This window comes from Telmatherina bonti (assembly GCF_933228915.1).
Source record: "Telmatherina bonti genome assembly, chromosome: 8".
Taxonomy (NCBI): Eukaryota; Metazoa; Chordata; class Actinopteri; order Atheriniformes; family Telmatherinidae; genus Telmatherina; species Telmatherina bonti.
The window spans coordinates 6,595,623-6,608,491 of record NC_136626.1 but is presented as its reverse complement, the minus strand read 5'-3'; the positions used below and the strand labels follow the sequence as shown (position 1 = coordinate 6,608,491).

The 12,869-nt window shown below is 42.4% G+C and overlaps 1 protein-coding gene across 1 annotated transcript in view; it reads right to left on the bottom strand.

Annotated features, from left to right (window-relative positions):
* LOC306759505 (calcium/calmodulin-dependent protein kinase type IV) overlaps nucleotides 1–12,869 on the bottom strand; it is a gene marked incomplete at both ends in the record, with an annotated part of 32,150 nt that overhangs the window by 12,115 nt on the left and 7,166 nt on the right. Inside the window, one exon of the mRNA XM_079245174.1 lies at nucleotides 11,912–11,984. Within this exon, the coding sequence (XP_079101300.1) occupies nucleotides 11,912–11,984 (73 nt within the window). The remainder of the gene's footprint in view (nucleotides 1–11,911; nucleotides 11,985–12,869) is intronic.

Genomic DNA, 12,869 nt, shown 5'->3' with positions numbered 1-12,869 from the left:
GTGTTCAGTGAGTGTATGTGTTGAGTGTATAGGTTATAGTTGGAGTTAACCCAGTATAACCAAAGTTAACCAATTTTCACATTGGAGCTGAAAACAAACAATAAAGATGCTTAAAGTACCTCAGGATCTACATAAGGTAGCACTGAGTAAGGCCCCGTTCACATGACTCGACACGGCAAAGTGAATCCTGTCCGTGTGAACTGGAGCTGGAATCTTTACGTGACGTCATTTTGCTGTTTACGCCCTCGAAGATCGCGATGAAACAACGTTTCGTGTTTGCACGCTCGGACCCTGTTTACGCCCTCGAAGATCGCGATGAAACAACATTTTGTGTTTGCACGCTCGGACCCTGTTTACGCCCTCGAAGATCGCGATGAAACAACGTTTTGTGTTTGCACGCTCTGACCCTGTTTACGCCCTCGAAGATCGCGATGAAACAACGTTTTGTGTTTGCACGCTCGGACCCTGTTTACGCCCTCGAAGATCGCGATGAAACAACGTTTTGTGTTTGCACGCTCGGACCCTTTTTACGCCCTCGAAGATCGCGATGAAACAACGTTTCGTGTTTGCACGCTCTGACCCTGTTTACGCCCTCGAAGATCGCGATGAAACGTTTTGTGTTTGCACGCTCTGACCCTGTTTACGCCCTCGAAGATCGCGATGAAACAACGTTTTGTGTTTGCACGCTCTGACCCTGTTTACGCCCTCGAAGATCGCGATGAAACAACGTTTTGTGTTTGCACGCTCGGACCCTGTTTACGCCCTCGAAGATCGCGATTAAACAACGTTTTGTGTTTGCACGCTCTGACCCTGTTTACGCCCTCGAAGATCGCGATGAAACAACGTTTTGTGTTTGCACGCTCGGACCCTGTTTACGCCCTCGAAGATCGCGATGAAACAACGTTTTGTGTTTGCACGCTCGGACCCTTTTTACGCCCTCGAAGATCGCGATGAAACAACGTTTCGTGTTTGCACGCTCTGACCCTGTTTACGCCCTCGAAGATCGCGATGAAACAACGTTTCGTGTTTGCACGCTCTGACCCTGTTTACGCCCTCGAAGATCGCGATGAAACAACGTTTTGTGTTTGCACGCTCTGACCCTGTTTACGCCCTCGAAGATCGCGATGAAACAACGTTTTGTGTTTGCACGCTCGGACCCTGTTTACGCCCTCGAAGATCGCGATGAAACAACGTTTCGTGTTTGCACGCTCGGACCCTGTTTACGCCCTCGAAGATCGCGATGAAACAACGTTTCGTGTTTGCACGCTCGGACCCTGTTTACGCCCTCGAAGATCGCGATGCAACAACGTTTTGTGTTTGCACGCTCTGACCCTGTTCACGCCCTCGAAGATCGCGATGAAACAACGTTTTGTGTTTGCACGCTCGGACCCTGTTTACGCCCTCGAAGATCGCGATGAAACAACATTTCGTGTTTGCACGCTCGGACCCTGTTTACGCCCTCGAAGATCGCGATGAAACAACGTTTCGTGTTTGCACGCTCGGACCCTGTTTACGCCCTCGAAGATCGCGATGCAACAACGTTTTGTGTTTGCACGCTCGGACCCTGTTTACGCCCTCGAAGATCGCGATGAAACAACGTTTTGTGTTTGCACGCTCGGACCCTGTTTACGCCCTCGAAGATCGCGATGAAACAACGTTTTGTGTTTGCACGCTCGGACCCTGTTTACGCCCTCGAAGATCGCGATGAAACAACGTTTTGTGTTTGCACGCTCTGACCCTGTTTACGCCCTCGAAGATCGCGATGAAACAACGTTTCGTGTTTGCACGCTCGGACCCTGTTTACGCCCGCGAAGATCGCGATGAAACAACGTTTTGTGTTTGCACGCTCGGACCCTGTTCACGCCCTCGAAGATCGCGATGAAACAACGTATCGTGTTTGCACGCTCGGACCCTGTTTACGCCCTCGAAGATCGCGATGAAACAACGTTTTGTGTTTGCACGCTCGGACCCTGTTTACGCCCTCGAAGATCGCGATGAAACAACGTTTTGTGTTTGCACGCTCTGACCCTGTTTACGCCCTCGAAGATCGCGATGAAACAACGTTTTGTGTTTGCACGCTCGGACCCTGTTCACGCCCTCGAAGATCGCGATGAAACAACGTTTTGTGTTTGCACGCTCGGACCCTGTTTACGCCCTCGAAGATCGCGATGAAACAACGTTTCGTGTTTGCACGCTCGGACCCTGTTTACGCCCTCGAAGATCGCGATGAAACAACGTTTTGTGTTTGCACGCTCTGACCCTGTTTACGCCCTCGAAGATCGCGATGAAACAACGTTTCGTGTTTGCACGCTCGGACCCTGTTTACGCCCTCGAAGATCGCGATGAAACAACGTTTCGTGTTTGCACGCTCGGACCCTGTTTACGCCCTCGAAGATCGCGATGAAACAACGTTTTGTGTTTGCACGCTCTGACCCTGTTTACGCCCTCGAAGATCGCGATGAAACAACGTTTCGTGTTTGCACGCTCGGACCCTGTTTACGCCCTCGAAGATCGCGATGAAACAACGTTTTGTGTTTGCACGCTCTGACCCTGTTTACGCCCTCGAAGATCGCGATGAAACAACGTTTCGTGTTTGCACGCTCTGACCCTGTTTACGCCCTCGAAGATCGCGATGAAACAACGTTTTGTGTTTGCACGCTCTGACCCTGTTTACGCCCTCGAAGATCGCGATGAAACAACGTTTTGTGTTTGCACGCTCGGACCCTGTTTACGCCCTCGAAGATCGCGATGAAACAACGTTTTGTGTTTGCACGCTCGGACCCTTTTTACGCCCTCGAAGATCGCGATGAAACAACGTTTTGTGTTTGCACGCTCTGACCCTGTTTACGCCCTCGAAGATCGCGATGAAACGTTTTGTGTTTGCACGCTCTGACCCTGTTTACGCCCTCGAAGATCGCGATGAAACAACGTTTCGTGTTTGCACGCTCGGACCCTGTTTACGCCCTCGAAGATCGCGATGCAACAACGTTTTGTGTTTGCACGCTCGGACCCTTTTTACGCCCTCGAAGATCGCGATGAAATAACGTTTCGTGTTTGCACGCTCTGACCCTGTTTACGCCCTCGAAGATCGCGATGAAACAACGTTTCGTGTTTGCACGCTCTGACCCTGTTTACGCCCTCGAAGATCGCGATGAAACAACGTTTCGTGTTTGCACGCTCTGACCCTGTTTACGCCCTCGAAGATCGCGATGAAACAACGTTTCGTGTTTGCACGCTCGGACCCTGTTTACGCCCTCGAAGATCGCGATGAAACAACGTTTCGTGTTTGCACGCTCTGACCCTGTTTACGCCCTCGAAGATCGCGATGAAATAACGTTTCGTGTTTGCACGCTCTGACCCTGTTTACGCCCTCGAAGATCGCGATGAAATAACGTTTCGTGTTTGCACGCTCGGACCCTGTTTACGCCCTCGAAGATCGCGATGCAACAACGTTTCGTGTTTGCACGCTCGGACCCTGTTTACGCCCTCGAAGATCGCGATGAAACAACGTTTTCGTGTTCTTTAATCACAGACATATAAACTGCTTCTCTTTTGTCAGCATCCCCTTTAAACGTTGGATATCTGCAGCATGTTTCTTTGCTGCAGATTAACATCGCACACACATAGAAAACAACAAGTACAATCACTCTGTAATCCTAACACACACACACACACACACACACACACATTACCACAAATGTACATACACATAAACATGCATACATAAAGAGGCGTATGTTTTTCCTTCTTGTTAAATGTAGGTCAGCTGTGGTCAGTGTGTGTGCTGTGTGCGTGTCTGTGTTATGTGTGTGTGTCTGTGTGTGTGTGTGTGTCTGTGTGTGTGTGTGTGTGTGTGTGTGTTAATCCTCTCTGGTTTTAATCTGTTCAGAAGCAGGATGGAAGCTGCTGTTACATAAGAGACCTGCAGCCGCCGCACGCTGCTGCCATGTGGAACAACTCTGCTTCCAGCGAATACACAAACCGTCTGCATACATCCCTCTGCCGTTCATTCAGTGTTTACGTTTTAATTATTCGGGTTTTTTTGCATTTAATTATGTTCCTTATTTAGCTTTTATTCGTTTTAAGAGCTTGTCATTTTTCACACCTGGTATCTGTTGCTGATTGCCACACACCTGTTTTATGTCATCATTTCCACCAGTATTTAGACCTGCTGCTTCTCTTTGTTCCTTCTAGCCTTTGTGTCTGATGTTTCTCTGTACTGTTGGAAACCATTTTTCACCGGCTGCGAGCCACACTCCTGTTGAACTTTTCTATTTTCTCTGAGTTGACAGTTAAAGTTCATTTCAGCTGAGATTTCTGCTTTTTTGCAGATCCAACTAAAAGAAAAAAAAAAACGACTGTTGATTTTCACAGGAAGTCCAGACCAGTGCATATTATTAAAAAAAACCCCTAATTCTACATCTCAGACTCTCCAGGCCTCAGTCAGCACATTCAGTGTTCTAACAATCCAGCAAGGAAAAAGACTGAATCCGTGCGGCTTGTTTGGAAGGGCTGCGGGAGAAAGTCTCTTTGCTCAGAGAAACATGGCAGCACAAGGTTTGCAAAGCTGCATCTGAACACACCACTAGATTTCTAGAACGATGTCCGTTAGACACACCAGACCAGCGTGGAGATGTTAAAACTAAAATGCAACTTAAAAAGCAAAAATAAACATTGAGATTATAACATCCAGTCTCACATACATACAGACTCCTCACAAGCATTCACACACAGCGCTTCATGAGTTTATTTGGATAGGAGACACGTTTTGGTCAGACGTGAGAACATTTTAAAGTGTGTGCGTGATTAATTCGGCTGGAAGAGTTTTCCACAGACTTATGGTTCTATAAGAGGAGTAAAATTGGCCAAATGAGTTTTTACATCTGGGAACCGTTTCCTCCTGCCACTGACCACGTCATCCTCCAGCTTTCTCAGATGAAGAGTTATAAATTACTTTAAATACAAGAAAAATGTTGGAATATCTGATGTTCTTTTAAAGTTAAGATGCTGTAATTTTTTGAGGATGTTACTGTGATAAATATACCTTTATCTTGAACGCTGAAAATGCTCTTCTAGAACAATTCCAGGGTGTTAGAGATGTTTTACATTCATGATACCAACTTGTTATAAAAGACATGAAAGGTGCAGAACAATCATGGTGTTCAGATGTTATTAAAAAGTAAAAAAATCTGTAAAATATTTTTAAGTTTCTAAATTTTCTGAATTTTAGTACATTGACATGGTTTTAATATAACTAATGGAACAAAAGTTTGAGTCAAACAAGATGCTGAAGTTTTTCATTTCAGCAAGATTTTTAATGCTTGTTGAGTTTGTATTTATTGGAGAAGATAAGTTTTGTCCATATTTAAGTTGAAATTGGAATTTTGCAGCCATTAAACAATTTTTTACAATTAATTTGTTAATTTCATGACAACTTCTTTTAATTTTTTCTTTGAATGAAGAGCAAAGTATCATCAGCGTATATGTAAACCTCACTACCTGATGAGGGCATGACATGATAAATATAGAAGAATTTTACTCAGTCTCCCTTCAAAGTACCTGCACATGTTATACACCATTGGAAAGTTAAATTTCTTGAAATGTGAATGATCTATACCGCTCCAGGGTACAATCATAAATGTAGTTCAGTAAACAGTTACTTCAGACCAGGAACGTATCTCTGAGCCCATATTGAACTCCAGTAGCAGATGATGCTGTAACAAATAAACTCCTGTTACATCAGCAAGTGTCCAGTAAAAACAGACCAATACAATAGAAAATAAGTCATTTTTATCATATATAAAATCCTGTCGGATGATAAAATGGCAGGATTTTATTTCAGCATAAGTGCACACAGATAGGAAGTTATTCATATAGATACTTTAAAACAGGAGTCCTAAAAAAACAGCCCTGATAGACTGTCATTGTCGTCTCTGTAAATGTAGATTTAGTACGGGGGGGACCACAAAGCAAGCCACCCAGATGGCTAGAATCATGGTGTTCAGATGTTATTAAAAAGTCAAAGAATCTGTAAAATGTTTTTAAGTTTCTAAATTTTCCCTGTTTACAGAGCATATTAAAAATGGACGGCTTCTCCTTATGAAATGATGCCGTTAAATTAGAACGAGCAAACAGAGAGGACACTCAAAGCAGAGAAAATATGTGAATCTGATCAAATTCACAAGGATAAAAACACTTGTTTTGTTTGTTTATCTGAAATACAACAACTACAAAACTACAGACTGGGATTTATAACAGGGCAAATGTGAGAGCTCTCTTAATATTATGAACCTAAATCCCGTAAAAATCTGTCCGCTGAGTGTCGTCATGGTTGCATAACAGGGAGAGAAAGAGAATCAGAGGACTCAGACTGTTCACTCTGATCAACACTTCATTATTTAAGTCACTCCAGAGCTCACAACATCACAGATATCCGGCTGACCGGCCTGCCGAGCGCACACATGCGGGTGTTGGGATTGTGATAAGAAACTAGGACCAAAGTCTGAAGGGTAATTTGTTTCCAATCTGAATGTGTAAACATGGGTGTTTGTTTTCCCTCTGCTCATCTTTAATCATCCCTGAACATCAGCGTCTGATCTCCCTTCATCCTTACTGTGACTGTTATTAACCGTCTTCAGTCAGGTTTTTTTTTCTGTTTTTTAGCTGTGAGAAATTTAATCCTGCATAAAATATGAGTGAATGCCTGGTTTTTATTAGCGCTTACATGATAAGCTTGAAATATGATTTTGTGCCACTTTAACGTTTCATTAAACGTGTGGAAACTGGAGACGTGTGACTAATCAGCTGACTCCTACACGAAGAGAAGTGTGCAGGAAGAGCTGCTGAAAACGAAACGTCAGAGCCTTTTTCTCTCAGATGGATATCAGTTCATGTTTATCACAAAAATATGACCTAAAATGTGATAATCTGGCTTCATCAGAGGGAGCAAAAATCCTTCGTTGACACCTCTGAAAGTGATGACAAAGTTTTTATTCACACTCACTGACAAGTTGACAACCAGCAGGCGTTATGACACCTACCGAATCCAAATACAGCCAGTTTAAAGCTGAGGTTTGCTGTGTGAGGCTGCAGAGACCGAACGGATTTGGCAGGAGGAGGGGGGGCGGTAATCCAATAAGCAGAGATGGAGCAGCTGATTGATCCAAAGCAGAAAAACCAAGCTAAACTCTAATGATGCGGTCATGTTCCCAAACTGCTGCTTTCCTGGACCCCAGTCTGAAAAACAGCAGCTAAATAAATAAATCTGAATAAAAGCAACACATGCTACTAAATCTGATCAGAACGTCAACCATAGCAACTTCTGCAGCCAATCACGGCAACTTCTGCTCTGAAAACATACATCTGCATCTTCAGCAGCATCTGGAACTGGACTAAACAACTCCAGCAGCATAAACTAATCACAGCAGTACCTGTTCCAACTAAACTCATCCCAATGAACTGTTCCAACTAAACTCATCCCAATGAACTGTTCCAACTAAACTCATCCCAATGAACTGTTCCAACTAAACTCATCCCAACGAACTGTTCCAACTAAACTCATCCCAACGAACTGTTCCAACTAAACTCATCCCAATGAACTGTTCCAACTAAACTCATCCCAACGAACTGTTCCAACTAAACTCATCCCAATGAACTGTTCCAACTAAACTCATCCCAATGAACTGTTCCAACTAAACTCATCCCAACGAACTGTTCCAACTAAACTCATCCCAATGAACTGTTCCAACTAAACTCATCCCAATGAACTGTTCCAACTAAACTCATCCCAACGAACTGTTCCAACTAAACTCATCCCAACGAACTGTTCCAACTAAACTCATCCCAATGAACTGTTCCAACTAAACTCATCCCAACGAACTGTTCCAACTAAACTCATCCCAATGAACTGTTCCAACTAAACTCATCCCAACGAACTGTTCCAACTAAACTCATCCCAACGAACTGTTCCAACTAAACTCATCCCAATGAACTGTTCCAACTAAACTCATCCCAATGAACTGTTCCAACTAAACTCATCCCAATGAACTGTTCCAACTAAACTCATCCCAACGAACTGTTCCAACTAAACTCATCCCAATGAACTGTTCCAACTAAACTCATCCCAATGAACTGTTCCAACTAAACTCATCCCAACGAACTGTTCCAACTAAACTCATCCCAACGAACTGTTCCAACTAAACTCATCCCAATGAACTGTTCCAACTAAACTCATCCCAACGAACTGTTCCAACTAAACTCATCCCAACGAACTGTTCCAACTAAACTCATCCCAATGAACTGTTCCAACTAAACTCATCCCAACGAACTGTTCCAACTAAACTCATCCCAATGAACTGTTCCAACTAAACTCATCCCAACGAACTGTTCCAACTAAACTCATCCCAATGAACTGTTCCAACTAAACTCATCCCAATGAACTGTTCCAACTAAACTCATCCCAATGAACTGTTCCAACTAAACTCATCCCAATGAACTGTTCCAACTAAACTCATCCCAATGAACTGTTCCAACTAAACTCATCCCAACGAACTGTTCCAACTAAACTCATCCCAACGAACTGTTCCAACTAAACTCATCCCAACGAACTGTTCCAACTAAACTCATCCTAATGAACTGTTCCAACTAAACTCATCCTAATGAACTGTTCCAACTAAACTCATCCTAATGAACTGTTCCAACTAAACTCATCCCAACGAACTGTTCCAACTAAACTCATCCCAATGAACTGTTCCAACGAAACTCATCCTAATGAACTGTTTCAACTAAACTCATCCTAATGAACTGTTCCAACTAAACTCATCCCAATGAACTGTTCCAACTAAACTCATCCCAATGAACTGTTCCAACTAAACTCATCCCAATGAACTGTTCCAACTAAACTCATCCCAACGAACTTTTCCAACTAAACTCATCCCAACGAACTGTTCCAACTAAACTCATCCCAATGAACTGTTCCAACTAAACTCATCCCAACGAACTGTTCCAACTAAACTCATCCCAACGAACTGTTCCAACTAAACTCATCCCAATGAACTGTTCCAACTAAACTCATCCCAATGAACTGTTCCAACTAAACTCATCCCAACGAACTGTTCCAACTAAACTCATCCCAATGAACTGTTCCAACTACTCATCCTAATGAACTGTTCCAACTAAACTCATCCTAACGAACTGTTCCAACTAAACTCATCCCAATGAACTGTTCCAACTAAACTCATCCCAATGAACTGTTCCAACTAAACTCATCCTAATGAACTGTTTCAACTAAACTCATCCTAATGAACTGTTCCAACTAAACTCATCCTAATGAACTGTTCCAACTAAACTCATCCCAATGAACTGTTCCAACTAAACTCATCCCAACGAACTGTTCCAACTAAACTCATCCCAACGAACTGTTCCAACTAAACTCATCCTAATGAACTGTTCCAACTAAACTCATCCCAATGAACTGTTCCAACTAAACTCATCCTAATGACACCAGAACATGCTAATAATTATGGCTAGAGCTGGGCGATATGACGATATACATCGTTTGAACGATGGAAAATGTCTATATGAGGCTCCATAGACATCACATAGACGTCGCATCGTATCACGCTGCCTATATCAGCTGACGTCTCATCACGCCTACATCTGAGATGAGTCTCCTATGCGCCTCCAATGCATTTATCTGTAAGGTGTAGGCCCAACCACAACAGCAATTTCACCAGTTTTGACCTGATTTTTCTTCAATTTGGTTTGTTACAAAGTGCAGAGATTTTGTTATGATACAGATCACTGTTAAACATTAAAACGACTTGTTTTTATGCTAAAATATTTCTATAATGCCATTTAACTAAGACATATGGTAGCGACAATATAAATAAATGTATAAATGAATTTGACACATATGTTTGGATGTATCTGTTTTTGACTGGTCAAATAACAAATTATTATTCAACCTTGTGAAATGTAATTCCACACGATCTGCTTTCAATATTTCGCCAGTTATTGCAACTGTATTCTGAACAAAATACAGGAAGAGTTTCTGGCTTTTTCTTCACTACGGTTGACTCTTTCTTTTATTTACATTTATAAAACCTCCACCAAGGTCTTTAAAAGGTTCCTGGATCCAAACTGTGATCCGGATCACCACCAAGATTAAATCAGTTCTTCCTTTTCACATTTCCAACAAGTCCTGAAAATTTCATCAAAATCCATCCATAACTTTTTTAAGTTATGTTGAACACAAACAGATAAAGCCGGTAAAAACATAACCTCCTTGGCAGAGGTAATCATGCTACCATGTAAAACTTTCTTTGTGAAACATCAATATATTTTTCCATAAACACCTCATAGGAGTAAAATCTATAATTTGCATTTAGTAGATTATTCAATGTGTTAACATTATTTATAAACCAGTTATGTAGAAAAGTGTTTTGTTTGTAATATATACGTGTTGTTCCACAGAAAACAGTTATGTGTGGGAACTACGTTGATTCTGCAGCAAGACTTGAAAGCAGAGACCCATCCAATATGGCGGCAACGCTGGTTCATTCTGCAGTGAACAATGAGGCGTCTACGTATATATGATATCTATGTGAGGCTCTATCGTTTACATCACAATAAGGTGCTTTACTGCAGTATTTTACGTCAAGATGCGCTTTACGGCACGCTGCAACATATAAACAAACATGGAGGAAGACGGTAGCAGACGTGTTTCAGAGGATCATTCACTAAAAGATGAGCAGCCAACCCAAACTGATGAGTTTGTTCCAAAAAGAGGGAAATTTCTGTGGCATGGATGCACTTTGGATATAAAAGACCAACGTGGAACCGACAACAGACTAGCTCACAGTCCCAACAACAGACTCCGACACAACTAACTCATTTTATCACCTGCAGGAATCAGGATAAAAAATACAGAATAAAGAATAGAGTTAACCAGCAAAAGCAGCGTCAAGTGGAGACGAAAGCTCGTAATAAACTCCAGACGCTGCAGCAGGTATTTACCTGTGGAACGTCATACAGCCATAGTTCCCCCAGATGGAAGGAGATCACTGCTGCCGTTGCCTAGCAACATCTGATACATAACTGATGACTGACACAACATTACACAGTTTTATATGGTTATGTATATTGTTATGGGGATATAAAATGAGCTTTATCCGGATATGAGGTTTTGGTCGTATCGCCCAGCCCTAGTTATGGAAACCACAGCAACTAAAGCAGTTGCAGGTAAACAAGGCAGCTGCTGCGATCAAACAAACTGCTGCAATCACAGCCAAACCAGCAGCAGAATCTGACAAAAACCGCAACTAAATGCTTCATATCACAACGTGAGAAGCACTAAACATCACAACCACTGCCATGAAACCGACAACAACCAGAACTAAACTGAATATGGCAATCAGCAACTCATCCAGCCAGTGCAACAGCACCGGCAACTACAGCTGGCAACTGCTGCGATGCAACCAGCCACTGCAATCATTGGAAGTTCAGCAACTAAACCAAACACTGCAGCTACATGGCAGCAAACATGGTAACTAAAGCAATGCCTGCAACCAAACATGCACTTCACCAATTCAGGTGTTGATCAAACATGATCAACTCCTGAAATGGGCAACTTTATCCCTGTAGTTCCTGTTTCTGCCTGTGGGGGCAGTATATTTATCCAGGACCTAAATCAACAGTGTTTTTAAGTTTATTCACAGCTGACTTTTCCCATTATTTACTCATTTTTTCACATTCAACTCAGTTTTAAAGATTTTTTGCATCAAATCACAAACCACCAAATCTGAAGTAAGAGTTTTATTTAGTCATATGTATATTTTTACCTTATGTTGAGCTAGTCCTTTTGGGGAAAATGGTTATCTTAGATGTGTTTAATCATCTACATGCATCTTACCGCCACGGCTTCCAGGATCTGTTTGATGACATGAGCAGCATCTCTTTCGCTGTAGTAACCGCGCTCCACGATCCTGAAACCAAAAGCAGGATAAGTATGTTGAAAAGGTGCAAATGCAGAGACCAAAATAACACTTGAATATTTATACCGGTGGTTTCATCTTCGTTACGTTCAGCAGAGATTTAAGCAAATCTGAAACTTACAGCTGCAGCAGCAAAAATACACAACACGCATGCGTCTACAACAAGACGTGTTGATTTCCGTTAGCGAACTGACCACAAGGCCGAGAGAGCATCTGGAACTGAGCAGCAGAAAACATCATCAGGGTGCAGTCCGAGGGGTTTGGTTTGATTAGAGAGGAACTCTTCCTTCCATTTGTTGCTTTGGTTTGCCTTCATGTTGCACAGGATTCAAATGAACCAACCACTCGCCTTCATGCAGTTACAACGACTGCCCACTAGGGCAATATTCTGAAAATCCTTCAGAGAATTTTTCTGCTTTTTCCTCTTTTCATCCAAGCGATATTGTCCAATCCAGGCTTTTCTTTATGATTGCGATAAGGAGTCTGCTGCGGATCTGTAACTCGTTTGGCTTCATGCTGTCAGGTACTAATATGTTAAGATGTACGACACAACGTGGTCTCTATTACCCAACATAGACCGTTACCTGGTCATGACCTGGGTAACGTTAAAGGGCTTTGGATGAAAAGCTTTTCAATCAATTAGATTTTCCTCCAATATTTTTCTTTTGAGTGCCGGTTATATTTAAATTGCGATTCCTAAGTATTGCCGATAGTTTGCTTTTTAATCAGCCGACAATGTGAAAAAGTTGCATGATGACCAAGTTTACACACTTTACCACGAGCCAGATTTCCCCAATAAAAGAATTAACCGTGTGTCAGTTTTTAAGATTTAATATATTTAAACCAGCTGAGTGAACTTCTACTCTTGTTTCAAAA